General features: G+C 34.6%; 3 protein-coding genes and 2 non-coding genes across 9 annotated transcripts; 3 read left to right on the top strand and 2 right to left on the bottom strand.

The window, feature by feature from the left end:
* Positions 1–218: 218 nt before the first annotated feature.
* On the top strand, positions 219–5,526 carry LOC111311232 (filament-like plant protein). Of its 3 annotated transcripts, none has more exons than XM_022910605.2 (5): positions 219–616; positions 1,340–1,502; positions 3,077–3,269; positions 3,391–4,823; positions 4,955–5,526. In XM_022910605.2, the coding sequence occupies exons 2-5, from the start codon at positions 1,392–1,394 to the stop codon at positions 5,354–5,356; spliced, it is 2,139 nt and encodes a 712-aa protein (XP_022766340.1). In that variant the 5' UTR covers positions 219–616; positions 1,340–1,391; the 3' UTR covers positions 5,357–5,526. The 3 variants fall into 3 exon arrangements, with proteins under 3 accessions (XP_022766340.1, XP_089621009.1, XP_089621012.1); XM_089764886.1 differs by having other exon boundaries at positions 376–616; positions 3,074–3,269; XM_089764883.1 differs by having other exon boundaries at positions 268–1,502; positions 3,074–3,269.
* A 622-nt stretch (positions 5,527–6,148) lies between these two features.
* On the bottom strand, positions 6,149–6,233 carry TRNAM-CAU (transfer RNA methionine (anticodon CAU)). Its single transcript is given in 2 exon segments — positions 6,149–6,184; positions 6,196–6,233. It is a non-coding gene; the product is annotated as a tRNA-Met (tRNA).
* A 446-nt stretch (positions 6,234–6,679) lies between these two features.
* On the top strand, positions 6,680–6,751 carry TRNAQ-UUG (transfer RNA glutamine (anticodon UUG)). The gene has a single exon. It is a non-coding gene; the product is annotated as a tRNA-Gln (tRNA).
* A 352-nt stretch (positions 6,752–7,103) lies between these two features.
* LOC111312297 (uncharacterized) lies at positions 7,104–9,949 on the bottom strand. Of its 2 annotated transcripts, XM_089764881.1 has the most exons (4): positions 9,595–9,949; positions 8,521–8,798; positions 7,597–7,674; positions 7,104–7,529 (listed from the first exon to the last, which is right to left on the bottom strand). In XM_089764881.1, the coding sequence occupies exons 1-4, from the start codon at positions 9,827–9,829 to the stop codon at positions 7,527–7,529; spliced, it is 594 nt and encodes a 197-aa protein (XP_089621007.1). In that variant the 5' UTR covers positions 9,830–9,949; the 3' UTR covers positions 7,104–7,526. The 2 variants fall into 2 exon arrangements, with proteins under 2 accessions (XP_089621007.1, XP_022768180.1); XM_022912445.2 differs by having other exon boundaries at positions 7,104–7,674; positions 9,595–9,945.
* Positions 9,950–12,891: 2,942 nt separating this feature from the next.
* On the top strand, positions 12,892–17,542 carry LOC111312296 (chlorophyllide a oxygenase, chloroplastic-like). 2 transcript variants are annotated; one of them, XR_016344119.1, is made up of 10 exons: positions 12,892–13,045; positions 13,496–13,738; positions 14,001–14,105; positions 14,362–14,637; positions 14,908–15,055; positions 15,240–15,424; positions 15,576–15,688; positions 16,152–16,446; positions 16,941–17,213; positions 17,269–17,542. XR_016344119.1 is itself a non-coding variant. In XM_022912444.2 (9 exons), the coding sequence occupies exons 1-9, from the start codon at positions 12,968–12,970 to the stop codon at positions 17,109–17,111; spliced, it is 1,614 nt and encodes a 537-aa protein (XP_022768179.1). In that variant the 5' UTR covers positions 12,892–12,967; the 3' UTR covers positions 17,112–17,542. The 2 variants fall into 2 exon arrangements, 1 of the variants encoding a protein (XP_022768179.1); XM_022912444.2 differs by having other exon boundaries at positions 16,941–17,542.
* The last annotated feature ends 535 nt before the right edge of the window (positions 17,543–18,077 follow it).

Raw genomic sequence — 18,077 nt, 5'->3', positions numbered from 1 at the left:
AGTTTCTTTTTTCTTTCCTGCAACTGTGTTTTTTAAGACACCTATAAACATTTAACGGTGAAACGAATGGAAGCCGCCCATTAATGTTTCTACTATTCCACAGTTAATAATCCACTTCCGTGAGCGGGAATAAAAAGCCAGCTTCATTTCAAAAACTAAATTAAAAAAAAAAAAGACAAATGCAATAAAGTAATTTGAATTTTTTTAAACAGGAAAAAGCTGAAAAAGCTGATTTTTTAATTAAAAAAGAGGGAAAGGTTGGTTTTTGAGTTCGAGGTTTCCAACTCCTTCAGCTCATCATCACAGCTTCACATTCACAAAGCACATGCTGTTATCTGTTTTTATATATTTGTTAAATACATTTGAATAAAAAAGAAAACCCAAGCGAAAAAAAAAAAAAAAAGAAAAGCAAAGAAAAGGCCAAGAAATAGAAGCCTACATTTTCTGAAAACTTGATATAGTAGTGTTTTTTTTAGCTGATTAATTTACCGACATTCCTGAGCTTTTCTTGCAGTGTTCGTTTTAATGTTATTTTCCCTTAAAACTAAGATTTAACTGAACCCAACTTTGCTTTTCCATCTTGTTTAAGGTTTCTTTCTTCACCTCCAGTCAAAAGGTATTTGATCTGGGTCAGCTCAGCTGCTCTGATTCCTTCAAGTTGTTCCTTTTTCTTTATTTTTTTTTTCTTTTATTTGATATCTTGAGTTGGTTGTATATCTGGGTTTTATTTTTTATTGAAATTTGAAAAAGAGGCTTTTGAGCTCTTTAGCTTTCATGTTAACCTCAGGTTTGGATCGTTTTTATTGGGTTTTCTATTTCTGGGTATTTCTCTTCATCTACTGTTACATTGATTGTGATTTATTTTTCTTGGTAGTGGAGTTTTCTTGAAAGATTTGAAAAATGAGATGGGTAGTTCTATTTTTGTGATTCAAGTAGTAGGCTTGTGGTGACATTTGAGATACTATGTATGGTTATTAAATCTTCCATATTCTTCTATTCTTCAGGCAAAGTATTCTGGGAATAATTTTCCTTTCCTTCTGTTACAAAGAATAAAGAAATTTTTTTGGGTATTTAAAAGTGTTATCTGTTCTTGTTGGGATTGGACAGTTAGAGGGTTAGATTTGAAGCAAAGCTGAGAAAATGATAAGCCAAGTAATGTTGTTACTTTTTTTAATGTTTTAGATTGTTGAAAGTTCTGCTTTTTCAGGGGTTTGCTCATATTCTTTTAGAGAAATAGGTTTTGTCCTAGGTTGCCCTTCCTATCTTTTTGTTTAAGAGGATTTTCTGGTGGGTATATGGTGACATCTTGAACAAAGGTTTGCTCTTTCCTTTTGTGCAGATGAATAGTCTCTGTCTGATGAACTGATTGGTGTTGGACTATTGAGTTTGCTATGGAAAAACGGAAATGGTTGTGGAAGAGGAAGTCTTCTGAGAGGAGTCCTGGTGAAACTGAGAGTTCTGGATCCATATCTTCGCATTCAGAGAGATATTCTGATGATCAGGTAGGTGGACAACCTCCTCTATGCTCCTCATTCAAAGTATTGACTTTCAAAAGGCTTGAATGTTTCCCTTTTGTTTTTTGGTTTGGAATTGAATGTTGTTGGTTAAATTTTGTTTTTCTCATGGGTTAATTCCTAGATTCTGATGCCATGCTTCCATTAATTTGAATTCTGGAGATTTTCTGTTTGTATCATTCATATATTTTACCTCTCATCTCCCGTACACTATTGGCAAAAATCCCTTGATAACAATTTTTACTTCTGCTCCTTTTCCTAAAAAAAGGTTCTGATGGGCTCTGAATTATTTTTCATATTTTTCAACATAGTTCTCTTCTGTTTCTCTTGTCAAGTGGATATTTGAGTTATAACGCATTAATGGGGTGATAAAATTCTCTCATCTGATAATTGCGTTAGATGCTTGAAGTTCTTTTGCCTTAAGACTTCTGTTAATCTCAATCAAACTTTTGTGATTTGATTTTAGACCACACCTATTTGCTTTTCATGTTTTTGGCTGTCAAGTTGAATCTTGCCCAGCATTTAAATAGTATGAAAAGAGTAGCTAAGTGGCATAAGGAAATAGCTTGTAGTTTGGTTCGAGTTAAACTTCACAGACTGACTGGGATTGCCATATTTTATACGACAACATGATGTGACCTGGATAGTTGACATAATAATCCTCGGTCAACTATTAAGACAAATCTCCTAGTTTAGCTTTTTTTCCTACTTAGGCGAAAGAAGAATTGTAGTATTGAGCACAGGAAGGCTTATTAGGGGGCTAAAGTTGTCTTTTAAGGTGCTTTCAGTGTGATTTCTAGTGGTGCCTTGAGGATTATAGGATACATGTTAAATGATCTTAATGAATAATTCATTGTTGTAATTGGATTGGGTACCTTAAAATTATTGTTTAACTAAATAGGAGCTTTTAGTCAAAATAGATGGAAGTTAATGTAAAGAAACCTAAATGGTTGTTCCGGCAGGTAATGCTAAAGCTACATGTTGATTGAAAGCATGTTGTGCAGCATGTTAACTAGACAGGTTGAGACAGTTAGTTACCGTCTCTTCTCCTGCTAAAGCTTCCATGTTTCTGTTCTCGGATAGAGTCTGAGCTGCTTTGCTACTCTTCGTGGTCATGCTGCTTTACTAACAAAGACAAATTGTTGTATTCTTAGGAAAGTATATAACTGAATGTCTTCACCTTAGTGAATAAAACATTTATATTTCCACGGACAGATTAAAGCATTGACAAACAAGAATGCTTTTTTGAGGAAGAAAGGCAGTTAAAAGGGTTGGATCCTCATTAACACTATTGGCTGGACATATTTTCTCACTTTGGCAAACATGCACATGCTAATCCACCTCCCCCCCCCCCCCCCCTCCTTTCTCTCTTAAGGATTTATTTTCTTTCTTTTTCTTTTTTTTTTGCTTGCGAGCAATCAAAACCAATTTTTTGTTTTTGGTGGAGTTAAAATTGTGCTTGAGTTTTCTATTAAGTTGGTCATTTTCTAATTATTTGATCCAGAATCCATTTACACTTTTCCATTTGAGATTGATTTTCATATCTTTAATTGTTGAAGCAGGAGGCTTTCAAGGCATCACCTAATAATAACACACAATCACCTGAAGTGTTGTCAAAAGCTTCAGCCAATTCTGAAGATGTTAATGATAGCATTAGGAGCTTGACAGAGAAATTATCGGCTGCTCTAGTTAATGTCAGTGCCAAAGAGGACTTGGTGAAGCAACATGCGAAAGTTGCTGAAGAAGCTATTGCTGGTATCACTTCCATTTTAGGGAATATGTCTAAATGGTTTAATTCTTTTTTCACATTCATCTTTGTTTTCTTAGTTACAATCTACTTACTATGTTCTAGTTAATTTTCTCTATTGAACTTCAGGTTGGGAAAAGGCTGAAAATGAAGTAGTGGTGTTAAAACAAAAACTTGAGGCTGCAGTTCAGCAAAACTCAGCACTAGAAGATCGGGTGAGCCATCTTGATGGAGCTCTTAAGGAATGTGTTAGGCAGCTAAGACAGGCAAGAGAGGAGCAGGAGCAGAAGATCCATGACGCTGTTGCAAAGACTACCCAGGATTGGGAGACTGCCAAATTTGAACTTGAGAGCCAGTTGCTTGAGTTCCAAAATAAGGCTGAATCTGTAAAGTCTGAGCCCCCTCCTCACTTCAGTCCTGACCTTTGGCATAAGATTGAAGCTTTGGAGAAGGAAAATTCAGCCCTCAAGCTTGAGCTCTCATCTCATTTGGAAGAGATGGAAGTCAGAACAATTGAAAGGGACTTAAGCACACAAGCAGCTGAAACTGCTAGCAAACAACACTTAGAGAGCATAAAGAAGATAGCAAAGCTCGAGGCAGAGTGCCGAAGACTCAAAGCCTTAGGTTGTAAATCATCCTTTGTTAATGACCATAAATCCCCAGCTGCCTCAATTTATGTTGAATCCCTTACAGATAGTCAATCGGACAGTGGTGAACAGCTTAATGTGGTGGATATTGATACCCACAAAATGAGTGTCTTGGAGGCAAACAAAGGAGAACCTAGCTGTTCTGACTCATGGGCATCAGCCTTAATTGCTGAACTTGATCAATTCAAAAATGAAAAGGTTATCAACAGAAATCTTCCTGGTTCTTCTATTGAGATTGATCTAATGGATGATTTTCTTGAGATGGAGCGACTTGCTGCATTGCCTGAAACCAAGAGCAAGAATCAATGTCTTGAATCGAAAGCTACTGCCAAACAATCAAATGATGGTGATAGTTTATTGAAGGCCGAGCTTGAAGCCATGATTCATCAAAAGGTGGAACTTGAAGAGAAGTTGGAAAAGATAGAAGTTGAGAAGGCTGAACTAGAAATTGCTCTTGCCATAAGTCAAGAAAGTCTTGAAGCATCAGAACTACAGTTGAGGGACACAGAAATAAAATTGGAGGAGCTGCAAAGGGAGCTTTGCATGGCAAATGATGCAAAGCAAAATCTTGAGTCTCAACTCAGTAGCATGGAAACAGATGCAGAGACAATGTCAGCAAAGATTGACTCATTAGAAGCGGAAATCGAAAAGGAAAGGACCTTGTCAGAGCAAGTTTCAGTTAATGCAAATGAATCAAAGCAACTTCTTGAGTCTCAACTCATTAGCATCGAAGCAGTGGCCCAGACGATGTCTGCAAAGATTGATTCATTAGAAACAGAAATTGAAAAGGAAAGGTTATTTTCATCACAAATTTCAGTCAAGTGTCAAGAATTGGAAAAAGAACTGTCGAGAAAGCAACAGGAAGCCGAGCTCCAGCAAACTGCTAAGTCAAACGTTGAATTGAAGATAAAACAGGTAACTCTTCGGTCATCATGCATTTACACAATCTTAACGCATCTCTATTTCCCCATTAATTATTGATTAATGGAGAGTTTTAGAATTATGGTATATTCCATCTTTCTAATAGTCATGAGACCCTATGGCAGGAGGATTTAGCTGTAGCTGCTGGAAAACTTGCAGAGTGTCAAAAAACGATAGCATCTTTAGGGCAGCAACTGAAATCTCTTGCAACACTCGAAGACTTTTTAATTGACACCACGGGCATACCTGAGTTCTCTAGAGGAGGACCATTGATTCCTAAAGCTGGTGGAGAACCTTGGAAATTACATTCTAATGAAACATATTCACCCAAAAGAGATACAGAGTCTCCAAGAGTTAGTGCTAACCGTTCTGGTCCTTCAGTAAATAAGAACGATGGAAACACACCACCTTCTTCATCCTCATCTTCATCAATTGTGTCATCGAATCATGCCAGCTCAGAGAAGAATCGAAATGGATTTGCAAAATTTTTCACTCGGAGTAAGAATGGGATACAACTAGAAATTTAAGAGACTTTAGATCAGTTGTAAAACAAAGAAATTGTTTGTCATTTGAAATACACTGATTAAATGCTGTTTAATCACCATTAATTAGTTCAGTATTAGGTTGTCTCATTATACATGAATGGTTGTCTGGACCCTGGATATAGAAGTTTCAAAGTGAAATATTAAATTTCTAATGCTTGGGGGTTATGCATTCTGTATCTTTTTATGACAAGAAAACTGCAGCATGTGTTTGGCCTTTTCCTTCACTCTTTTCTGTTACTTGACAGTTGCATTTCCTGTTTCCTGTTAGATTTTGATCATGTTAGCTTTAAAAGAATCAAAATAGGCCTGTAGGAAAAAGGAAAAACAGTAATTTCTTCAAGTTATTTAGTTGTGGTTGATCATTCAATCCATTTTAACGAAGGAGGTTGTGGTTGGTTTCTCAGCAAAAACAGGAAAAGAATAATGGGATGGAGTGTGGAGTATGGAACATTGTTGGTTTTGCTGCAATGTTGTCTATAAAGGCTTGTAAATGAAGTTGCTGTCTAACCTGCAGGTTACAGCTAATTTGATATGGATTCTAAGTTCTCGAAGCAGGAGATTGTAATATTCTATGGTCATTGTTCTTGGAATAAGTAATCAAAGATCCTTCAAAAAGGAATAAAGTAATCCAAGAGTACATGTTTCTTTAATCTTTCTTATTAATTCAAGTGTAAATATACTCTCTTTTCTATGTGACGTCGGATTAAGCAGTTGACCAAATAAACTGAGAAGGATAGAAGGACGGCTACAAGGGAGACAAAAAAAGCTTTATTTTGGGGTGAGAGAGGCTCGAACTCTCGACCTCAGGATTACTCAGAAGCTATGAGACCTACGCGCTAGCCAACTGCGCCATCACCCCACGTTGTTCCATGAAACTCACTATTTCCTACATGAGTTATATTTGGAGATGAGACACTAAATTTAAAGTATGAAAAAAAATAATGAAATAACCATGGGTAAAAAGATTTTTTTTTTTATAAGGTAATGAAGTCCCCTTTGACATACAGCAAAGAGTGAAAACTTTTAGCTTTATAGATTTTTTTTTGGAAGGAAAAATACCTTGCTTGGACCTAGGCTAAGCCTATAAATTAGAAATATATAACCTTGTAGTTCCAAAAAAGAAAATAATACTAGGCCTAAATTCTATCTTAATTCTGCAGGTGGAGCCAAAGTCATTGTTTTCCCATCTTCTTCGGCTGTTAGTAAATTTTGTTTTATTTAAATTATAAACATTATATCAAGTGGTCTTGCATTATATAAGAAAATTAGAGATATTACATTCATTCTACAGTTTACTTACACCAAGGTTCCATGGTGTAGTGGTTAGCACTCTGGACTTTGAATCCAGCGACCTGGGTTCGACTCCCGGTGGGACCTTCTAAAATTTATTACTCTATTTGGTTCCCTCTCTTTTCTTCTAAATCCCAGTTTTCCGTTCTTTTGTTCATCATAAGATTTCTTCAAGCTTCAATCAAAGTGTTACCCTTCTCTTTTCTTTCTTTCTTTTCTTTTCTTTTTTTTTTTTTTTGAGTGATCATTTTCCTTTTTCTCTGCTGCAAGAATCAGGCATTTCAAACTTTCAATGAAACACTTCATCTTTCTCCCCCCATAATGCATTTAATGACTAATAATCTCACCTAAAATTAAAGGGATAAAAATTACTGTAACTTGAAAAGTAGTTTGCAAATACAAGCCAAAGACAACTGAAATAAGTATGTAGAGAACAGCCTGATAAAAACATCTGTAACTAGATTTTTAGTCTTTCAAACATATTCAGATATACGAACGTGGAAAACAATCTTTCAGAAAAAAAAAAAAAGTGGAAAACAAATCATATTTTCCCTTGTACATAATTTACAGAGATATATGCATCAGGTTAACAACAATTTACCACATTCCAAACTGGAAATGTCGGAAATGTCTTCCTGTGCGAAATCAATGAAAAAAAAAGTTGAGTTTAAGATTTAGCAAAGTCTTTCTGTCAGTCATTCACCTCGTCACTGATAATGCTGCAGGGGTTTTTTCTCTTTCTTGAAAGCATTGAAGAGGTCGATGCCAAGAAAAGCATTAAGCAAATTCATTCCGGCCATTCCAAACAGGGCAAGTGGCCATTCAACACCATTTTCAAACTTGGGAGCATCTTTGATTAGCTTTACTGTTATCAGAATGTGAGATATAAGCCTTGCGAAAACAAACATGATCCAATTAAGAATCCATTCTACCTTCACAATTCTACTCTTAGCATCACGAATACCAGCCATCCGTCTCACTTTCCTTACATGTAGAAAGACAGAATGCAGCTGAAACATCAAAACAAGAATACCCTTTAGCGTTCTGCAACAGCATCAACATGCTTGCTAGCATTGCTTAAAAAAACTTCAAAATTTTCCAAATATTGGGGTTTAGTTTTACTATTAAGTATTGAATCATTTACAAATTTTTGTTAAAACTTAAAACCATTAGGTATGCAGGATCCAGAACTCAATGCAATATATTGTCACACCACTTCCTCTATGAAAGAATAGAAAAAAAGGTTGCTTACAGTTCTCATATATCATGAACATCAGATATCATAATGAAACACACCACATCTCAGTTATCCAAAAATAATAATAATAAAAGACAAAAAAGGATTCCTCAGCTGCAACCACTAGCATCAAGGGCCACTTATGCTTGCATTAAACTAGATCTGAGAAGCCCAATTAAGCCGCCCTACCTAGATATATCCTCCAATAAGGTGCACATATCATCAATGAATGTCTGTCTACCAAACTATGCTTTGCATTTTAACTGTTTGTCCAATCCAATTACTCAATCTGTAGCGTAGAGTTTTAAACTTAAGGAAATTACTTAAGCTGCAAGTAGCTAGATTCTGCTATATTAGGTTAATGGCTTCATGATTCAATGCACCTTGAGACAAGTCCATCTTAGTCACTACCATAGCACACATAGAGCCACGTATAAGTTAAAACTGTAATTATTTACCTTGAACTAAAAACACTTAATACTAAAATTATGTTTGATTTTCATCCTTAAGATCTCAAGCTGGCATAATCTATGTTTCTATACAAGGAAACCTGTAGTAATGCTTACCAATTAAGCCATTATTCTTATAAAGTTTTAGCAGAAAAGAAATTGAAACATACCTCACAACTAAGAGTGAGAATAAGGTAGTTGATGGTGATATGTCGATACAATGCAAGAGTAAAGCAAATAAGGAGTATCAGGTGATGCATTAGAATGGCAGGGATAAAACCAGTATATAGTCGGTAATGCAGCATATCCCACTGATCATATGCAAAGTAACCACATGAGAAGCACAGAGCCTGGTATGCCCAAGGCCAAGTTCCCTCAACAAGTTGTGTATGATCAAACATCATCTTGAAACCAGTTCTGAACCACTGATTAACCAAAATGAAAACGACTGCAGAGAAAGTAGAAATAAATCAAATCTTATAAAGCTAAGAACAAAAGTAGCTCAACCAAAGAAAAAACTCTTCAGAAACAAAAGGAATACCACAATGTATGAGCATTGGGTACATTTTTACCAACACATAACCAGTATTTTGAACCCTCTTATCAGGGGTGCACTATAATGATTGAATAATAAAGAGTTGATTCGTACATCTACCCCACAAAGAAAGATGCATAGCCATTGCCAGAGACTCTTAAATAAAAAACCCAACTTCGTTCTGAAATCTTCAGTTTGTGCAATTTAACTCTTAAATATAAAACCCAACTGCAGTGCTTTGAAACAAATATAGGCCCTTAATTCCAAAATATCCAACTTCCTATACCTTTTACATACCAAATTCTAAATGCAAAGTAAACACGGATCATATGATGGCTGCAAAATAACTAACCAAACTCAACACTGCAATTATTTACACCTTTTAAATTCCCAAGAAAAACATTAGCAAGCACAGGCCTAGGTTTTTTAATTTAATGGCATACTCAAAATTTATACATTATATATATAACCTATGCTCACAGGAAGCTAAAGCTCTGCTACAATTAATGAAAGCATAGAAAATAAAAATGAAAGCACCAACAGATAGGCAAACGACCCTTCAACAGGCAGAAAAGCTGAGCTCAGCTACCAAAAAAAAAAAAAAAAAACATAAAATTAAAACATGGAAAGAGAAAAGAAACAAATACCCAGGTCAGCATAAGTAAAGCAAAAGCCAAAAACGAAGAGAAAGAGAGGGAACGGTGGGGACCTGAAGTTGAAGTTATTGAGGAGTGAAGGAGAGAGACAGAGGTATTAACAAAGAGAGGGTCACGAGAGACACAAACTCTAATAACCCAATTGGCTATTTGGTAAAAGCAAGCACCAGCAACGATGAAAAGGAGCTCTCTCCGCTTGTTGAACACGATTTCGAAGGAAACAGAAACCAACCATAGAAGGAGAGTTGCTGAAAAGAAAGTCGCAGCCTTGTCGCTGCTCCGAGGCATTGCTATGGCTCTTTGAACGTAGGGTGAATAGTACTAAACAGTGAAGAGAGAGAGACAGAGAGAGAGAGAGAGAGAGAGAGAGAGATAGAAGGAAAGAGAGACAGTTGCCTCTTTCAAGGGTGAAAGGCCGATACCTTTAACATTTGTTCGAGTCAAAGAGATCAGATTGCTTTTCTCACCCGCAAACTTTACTCGGCATGCTTTGCCCACTTGTCTTTGGCTTTGCTTTGCAGGTTGTACCGTCGCAGATGTATTCAGAATTCCCTTTATTTTCTTTTTTAAAATTTAGTTATATAGTTATTTTTTTTTATAATATAGTAGTATAATTTTTTATAGAAATATATAGAATAAATTATGTATTTTTTTTAGAAAAATAATTTATAAATTATAATATAATATACCTCTGACCGGATTATAAAAAATTATAATATAGTAAATTACGATTAAAAATTTAATTTCGAGAAATAATGGCTTTGATGGTATGTGATTGAGTTATTTCCAATTGTATAATTTTAAATCCTTTAAATGTGAATTTGAAGTTGTATAGTTCTTACATCAATTCGTGTAAATTGTCAACTTGAAATAGAATTAGTATTTTAGTTTCTTCCTATAATTGGAAGTTGGAACCAAATTTTTGACAAAATGGAACTTGACCACCTCTAACTTTGGCATTTAGATTTTTGATAAGGGAAAAATCAAAGTTCCAATTTCTACAAAAATAGAGATTCACGTTATCTAATTTTTTCCAAGTTTGGGGTTTGATTTGATTGGATTGGATGGCATAAGATTTTTCAGCCCCACAAACCAACCAAATTTAAAACTGAAAATGAAACATGTAAAGATGAGAGAACAAGACAAAAATTTCATGGTAAATCCTCCTTCTTCTTCCGAATCTCTCATTAAAATTTAAACCCATAAATTTCCTTCCTCGCTTCTTCAACAACCCTCTGTTTTATTTAATTATTATTATTGATCACATTTGTTGCAATTGGGATCAACAACAGCTGGCCCCGCCTTTTACCGTCAACTTAAAATTTCGACTTTGACCTCTCTCAAGCAAAAAAAAAAAAAAAAAAGACAGAATAAAACTAGGAAAGAGAAAAGCTGGACACGTGGTTAGCTGCATAGTGACTTTTCTACATGAGCATCGTTTAAAGAACGATAAGTGTATTTAAGAAAGAGGTTAAGGTGTGAGTTGTTTATTTTTGATATAAAATTATAATTTATTATTTTTAATTATTGATTTAGATCAAAATTTTTAAAATGATATTGGGATTATTGTCATTTTATTTGTGATTGAACTTCAAGAGTTTTTCAATAAAAATTTTATTCTATTGGTCCAACATGATTAAATTTAAATCTGGTAATTTTAAAAAGAAGAGTATCATCTGAAACTTCAACTGTTAGATCTGTTACGAAGATTTGAGGAAATATTATCTCATCTGAGTCATCAGTATTATCTACTTTAATTGAGTCATATGATTTGATAATGTTCTTGTGAGATTCAATCTCAAAGATAAAAAGAAAAATATCTGTAAAAAAGAATTAAGGGAGATTATTTTGTGTCATTTAATGAAATATTTCTAAAAAGATTTGTGTGAGAAAAATTATAAGTTGTACAGATTTTTGATCTGGTAGTGATGAGAGAAGGCAAATTCATAAAAAAATTATTCTTTATTTTTATTCACAAAAATAAATTATTTTAAATATATTTTTAAAATTTTTATCTTTTATCTTAATTTACAAAAGTATAATAATACAATAATATATTTTTATTTCTTTTTCGATTTTTAGTTGTACCAAATAATAAATAAAAATTATTATTATTATTTTTTGACCTTTCTTATCAAGCATACTATAAATATATATATATATATATATATAATTTTCATGTTTTAATTTCTTTTTTCCTCTAATTTTTTGTTTCTTTATTTTTCTATCTACTCAGACAAACAAATCCCAAGTGTCTAACAATTTATTAACGCGTTACTTGACTGTTGGCTAATGCAACATAAGATGCGTATTATGAATATGGAATAACTGAAGTTGATTAACATTGTATTCTCCACATAATTGTAGCATTTATTTTTCTCAAATTCCCTAATTAATGAGTAAGCTAAAGTTTGTCCCACGCTAAACTAGCTAAGAAGAAAAAAAGAATCATATTTTGATTATTCTTTTCTTCCACCTTTCTTTTCTTGAAAATTTTTGTAATTTAGAACTCATATTTATTTTATGGAGGCTGGTTGAAACTGTCAAGGGCAAGGAGGAAATGACAAAGAGATAAAAAATTTACACGTAAAACTCTAAAAATTATCTAATTTTAAAAAAAATTATTTGATCTTTTTAAAATTGAATTGATTCAATTTGATTTGATGAAAAAAATCAATAATCAACTTATTCAATTTAAAATCGAAATAATTTAAATTTGAAATAACTTGATTATAAAATAATTAAATTTTAAAAATCTAACTCAAAATAATTTAAAGTTAAATTAATTTGATTCTAAAATTTAAAAAAATCTAAATTTAAATAGCATAATATTATACTCAAAAGACCCAATTTTTATTCTTAAAGATTGGGTATATTCCTTTTAAAAGAAAATAGGAATATTCCTAAATTTATTCCGCCAACTTATAATTTTAGCCAAGAGTATTTGTGGTGTCCCTATTGTTTTTCCTATTCAAAGCAATTTAAAGGATTGTCATTGCGCATTAAAACATTATAAAAAAAAAATTGGGATTCGAATTTATTAAAAAGTAAAATGGAAGAAGCTTTTTGAAGTAGAAAACGAGGGGACAAAAAAAAAACCACAACAGATAGCGAGATCGAGAAAGCTATCTAGAGCATCCGAGTTGGCAAGAAGCAGATATATGAAAGGCCCACAAAAACAAAGATACTCTTCTCTCGCAGACCCTCAAAGCATGTGGAAAGCCAACATGCCACGTGTATGACATTCGTGTCCACATTTTCCACGTGGCATGCCACAGGAGGCTTGCCAAGATCGCGCGCAACACCAACCTCTTATCCAACAAAATCCCTTTGGTTTTGCTTGTACTTCTGTCCCTCTCTTTCTTTCTTTCTCTTTCCTCCTCTGCCCCAAACGGCTATTGAACAAGTTTTTTTTTTTGAAACGCCATGGCCGTCATAGCTAGTGTTGGTGCTTTGTCTTTGCCAATCTCTTTGTGCAGATCATGCAATATTAGTTCTAAAAAGGTACTGCTTTTTTGCTTTTTTTTTATGGGCTTAGTTTATCTGAGTAGTTGTTGAATTTTGAAGAAAATTTAGTGTTTATAGTGGTTGACTTGTCATTTTTTTTTTTAATATTTTGTCGCTGTGAAGCCAGAAAGATTTTTTTTTAATCTATTTTAAGCTCAAATTATCTGCGTCAATTCTAAATTTTATTGAAGTTCAATGATCCTCAAGTATATTGCATTGTTTATAGGTTTAATATAGTCACTTGCCTTCACTAGTGAAAAATAAACTTAGGCGTAATAAATGTATAATACTTCTGCTAAGCCAAATGAGTTTACTGATTTGTTAATCTTTAGTTAACTTTGATGTTGGTTTCAACCTTGGAAATCATCGTTTTGTTTGTCCTGCTTAGTGCTTACTAAAAAATCTAAAGTCAGTTGATCTGTGGCTTAAATTTCGAGATTGGTGCAGTTTCAGGGCGTTAGAGGGGGCTTTGGTGTGTTTGCTGTGTTTGGGGAAGAAAGTAGCTTGGAGGATAAGAAGAGCCCGTGGGGCACTCTCTTTGATGTAGAGGATCCAAGGTCTAAAGTCCCACAATGTAAAGGAAAGTTTTTAGATGTCTATCAGGCCTTGGAAGTGGCTAGATATGATATTCAGTACTGTGATTGGCGGGCCCGGCAAGATTTGCTCACAATCATGCTTCTTCATGAAAAGGTCTTCTTCGATCTCAACTTGATATTCTTCTTTCTATGAACTCAGAAGTTGTGCTATGCTTATACGTGTTGTACTATTTACTACTTGACGCATGTTTTGAACTTCTCATTTTGGTTGTTTGTTTAGTTATTTTTGACAAGAAAATCTGCTATTTGTGAAATATTTACTGTTTACCTAATATATATATTTTTTCAATTTAATCTTTTGGGAAGCTTTTGGTGCTTCATTATGGTAGTTCTCACTTTGTTGGAAATGGTTGTAGGTAGTGGAAGTGTTGAATCCTCTAGCTCGTGAATACAAGTCTATTGGCACCATGAAGAAGGAGCTTGCTGAATTGCAAGGAGAACTAGCACAAGCTCACAAACAGGTGGGCAAAATTAGCAGTTAATTAAACTGTGATTGAATTAATTTCTAATAGGACAGTATGCATCAACAAAAATTAAAAAAATTCCAATGATTCTGGGCTATTCAACTGATTAGTTTGCATTCAAAAAAATAATCAGAGTCAGACGCAAATTAATTACCATAAGTATGTTTATAATAATCATACAAAAAAAGAATAATCACAGGAGGTTCCACTCTGGTCGTAGCCTGTTTTGATTCTGATCCATGAGAAATAACAGGTACATATATCTGAAGCAAGGGTTGCTGCTGCTTTGGATAAACTAGCTTACATGGAGGAATTGGTTAACGATAAGCTGTTAGAGGATAGTATCACAACAGAATCCAACCTAGCATCCCCTTCTTCTAGTATATCAATACAATCATTAGATACTGTGAAGAGGAAGTTGCCCCGGAAGAGCTTGGATGTGTCTGGTCCAGTTCAACCATATCACCTCCGCTTGAAGAATTTCTGGTATCCTGTTGCTTTCTCCACTGATCTGAAGGATGACACTATGGTAAGCTATAGTTCAGAACTATAATATTGTTTATCATCTATGCAATCAGTTATGTAATGACAACATATTGACATATATCCTCATTCTGCATAAGGTTGATAGGCACCATTGTTTCCTTCTTTTATTTTTGGTTTCTTATGGCAATTAGCTTATCTATGTCCACTATGAGATTGTGTTCTTTGATGGGTTTACGTGGAAATCTTGTAGTTTTCATTGCCCAACCAGTTAACAGATATCCTTTTACTAATGTCTTGTTACTTCTCATTCCAGATTCCAATTGATTGCTTTGAGGAGCCATGGGTTCTTTTTCGTGGAAAATATGGGAATCCAGGATGTGTCCAGAACACCTGTGCACATAGGGCATGTCCTCTTCACCTTGGTTCAGTGAATGAGGGTCGTATCCAATGTCCCTACCATGGTTAGTAAGAGTTTAGGAAGTTTATAAGCGCCTATTATCATATTTTCTGAAAAAACGAGATGTATATCAATGAATGGTTTACATGCTATATATGTTAGGACTGATATCGAGTCCTTAAATGTGTTTAACCAACAGTTTTTATAAATTTTTCTACCTCTTCAAACATTTTTTTTATATATATCAGGATGGGAATACACAACAGATGGAAAATGTGAAAAAATGCCATCTACGCGATTACTTAATGTGAAGATAAGGTCATTGCCATGTCTGGAGCAAGAGGGAATGATCTGGGTTTGGCCTGGTGATGACCCACCAACAGCAACCCCTCCTTCCTTAGAACCTCCTTCTGGATTTGAGATTCATGCTGAGGTATGCTGTAAATGTTTTTTAAGGCTGTTGCAATTGCAAGAATCATGTGAACTTTGCTTAAGTGACTTGATGAAAAAATTAGACAACATTATAACTGAAGTAAAAGTCCCACTGTCTCACCTTAATTTTTTGGTATGCTGATAAATGACAGATTGTCATGGAACTTCCGGTTGAACATGGGCTACTTTTGGATAATCTTTTGGATCTCGCTCATGCTCCTTTCACTCACACTTCCACATTCGCCAAGGGATGGACTGTTCCTAGGTTTGTTTCTGCATTTAGATTGGCAAATGTGTTTTTATTGCTTTTGTATTTTGGTGTTGAAGCAGAATAGTTTTCGTTTAAGTTTTTGCACTTAACCATTTTCAGTGCAACAGATGAGCAAATGAAAGACTGGGCTTACAGACATCTTATTTAAATGGTTGGAAAAGTTAGAATTATATGCAAGTCTTAATAAACAAAAACGTTCAAAAGGATTGTTGTCATCGTGCTCTGCCTTCGCCCCTTAATTATGAATTGTATTTGATCATTTCTTCTTTTCATATACACTACAACAAAACCTACCTTGCTTTCTGGTCAGATGAAAGTCTGAGTCTTGTGGCTTTCTAACAATAACTTGTCTAAATATGTTGCTAGTCAGTAGCATAGAAGGACCAGAGGCTAGCAATGCATGCTGTGTATCTATTTTGAATACATAATCTTACTGTGTGTAATCTGAACATTTCAGTCTGGTGAAGTTTTTGACCCCAGCATCTGGTCTCCAAGGATACTGGGACCCTTATCCCATTGATATGGAATTTCGACCACCTTGTATGGTGCTATCGACCATCGGGATATCAAAGCCTGGGAAACTGGAAGGACAGAGTTCCAAGGAATGTGCGACACACCTTCACCAACTTCATGTATGCTTACCTTCATCACGAAAGAAGACAAGACTATTATACAGAATGTCACTAGATTTTGCTCCCGTATTGAAGCGCATTCCTTTTATGCATTATTTATGGAGGCATTTTGCAGAACAGGTAAAATAATATCTTCTTTTTCCATTCTTTGGGTAGTGGATTGGTGGTTTTAGGGATAGTTAAACGCACATTAGTCACTTTTTGAAAACCTCCTTGAAATCATCCTTGGCTGTCTGTCCGAATGACTTGCTGAAAAGATTGGTAATATTTGATAGCTATGATCAACATCTTGTGATAGTGCGTATGACTTTTCTGAAGAAGCTAACTTCAAATTTCCCATGTAGCACGTTTAAATTATGGTTTTTGTTACCAAATGCTTACAAGAAGTATGCAATATGTCATCTTCAATCTCTGCTTTTGCAAAATTAATTTCCTTTTCTGTTTATCTATAATATGGTTTTTCAAGACTTTAGGTATTGAAACCATGCTGGTGGCTATTATTTTAGCAGTCTTTCCTCTGAACTTTTAGTGTTTGAATAGCAGAAGTGTATGATATCTATCAATCTTGCTTGTCACTAATATTTCTGGTCCTACTTTTAATGCTATATATACAGGTGTTGAACGAGGATCTGCGACTTGTTATTGGCCAGCAAGAACGTATGATTAATGGGGCTAATGTCTGGAATTGGCCAGTAGCCTATGATAAGCTAGGAGTGAGGTACAGATTATGGAGAGATGCTGTTGAACGAGGAGCTAAACAATTACCCTTCAGCAAACCAATGTAAATTTTATCTCTGGCAACCTATTTAACAACCCTTCTCACATTATCTGGACCATCTCTTGCACTCTCAAACATGCTTAGTACCACAATCAAGGATACTTTAAAGGTTTGGCATTGGCACATTGAGGACAACCAAGGAGATTCAGCGGATAACGACCAAGGTTTGGCATTGGTAGGAGTTGTTTTCTACCCAAAAGCCCTAGTAAAATATAGAACTGTACACTGCTTTTATAGTTTTTGTGTACAGTCCAAATCCAATCCCCATTTTTTTCTCCTTTGATAACCCCGGACCAGAGAAACGATCAGAATTTTTTTTTGTTGCCTTAGAACTTGGAAGCCAAAGTTAGTCTCTTGTCCTGCGGCAGCAAAGATCCTTGTACTATAATGACTGATGTTTAAAGAAATCTTGAACGGATCACTATTTTACTTCCCCAAGGTTCAAAATATTCAATCACTTTTTCATCAACCAGTTGGCTTAATTCCATTTCTATAACCATAAAGATACCAGCTGAAAACACTGAAGATAAACTGATATTTCTAGCAGAATCCTCAACAAATATCAACTCCAGAAATTGTTTATTTATTGATAACAGTCAAAGCATATATAATTCGAATTGCCTTTTTGTTGAAATTGCCACTTTTAATTGTTGATCGAATCAGAAAGGATTCCTTTTCTTATGTCTTTTTCTCAAACCAATCATTAATATGTTGATCCATTTCAATTTTCTGTAACATTTTCTAACCTACGAAATGTAAAGCGTCTGAAATGATAGTAGATGATGAATCAATATTGCGAGGTGGAAAAGTCAAATTCTTAGGAAAGAAAAGCTTGCAGTAGTTACAATACTTGATATTGAGGCTCTTTTTCAGGTCATCTCGAAATGGGAACAAAGAGAAGTTTCAACACTTTCTCGTACACAGACGAGAGCAGCATTGGCATTGTAATTGGTACTATTCAGATAAAAGATAC

This window comes from Durio zibethinus, chromosome 1, assembly GCF_047325235.1.
Source record: "Durio zibethinus cultivar Kanyao isolate XHJ-2024 chromosome 1, ASM4732523v1, whole genome shotgun sequence".
Taxonomy (NCBI): Eukaryota; Viridiplantae; Streptophyta; class Magnoliopsida; order Malvales; family Malvaceae; genus Durio; species Durio zibethinus.
This window is presented reverse-complemented; position numbering and strand designations above follow the sequence as displayed.

Excerpts from the sequence above, each read along its gene's own strand:
- LOC111312296 (XM_022912444.2), top strand. The coding sequence starts at position 12,968 with ATGGCCGTCATAGCTAGTGTTGGTGCTTTGTCTTTGCCAATCTCTTTG. Across the intron at positions 15,689-16,151 it reads AAGGGATGGACTGTTCCTAG|TCTGGTGAAGTTTTTGACCC; the intron begins GTTTGTTTCTGC and ends TGAACATTTCAG. Across the intron at positions 16,447-16,940 it reads GGAGGCATTTTGCAGAACAG|GTGTTGAACGAGGATCTGCG; the intron begins GTAAAATAATAT and ends CTATATATACAG.
- LOC111311232 (XM_089764883.1), top strand. The coding sequence starts at position 1,392 with ATGGAAAAACGGAAATGGTTGTGGAAGAGGAAGTCTTCTGAGAGGAGT. Across the intron at positions 3,270-3,390 it reads TGCTGAAGAAGCTATTGCTG|GTTGGGAAAAGGCTGAAAAT; the intron begins GTATCACTTCCA and ends ATTGAACTTCAG. Across the intron at positions 4,824-4,954 it reads TTGAATTGAAGATAAAACAG|GAGGATTTAGCTGTAGCTGC; the intron begins GTAACTCTTCGG and ends ACCCTATGGCAG.
- LOC111312297 (XM_022912445.2), bottom strand. The coding sequence starts at position 9,829 with ATGCCTCGGAGCAGCGACAAGGCTGCGACTTTCTTTTCAGCAACTCTC. Across the intron at positions 8,799-9,594 it reads CTCAATAACTTCAACTTCAG|TCGTTTTCATTTTGGTTAAT; the intron begins GTCCCCACCGTT and ends CTTTCTCTGCAG. Across the intron at positions 7,675-8,520 it reads TTCTCACTCTTAGTTGTGAG|CTGCATTCTGTCTTTCTACA; the intron begins GTATGTTTCAAT and ends TTGATGTTTCAG.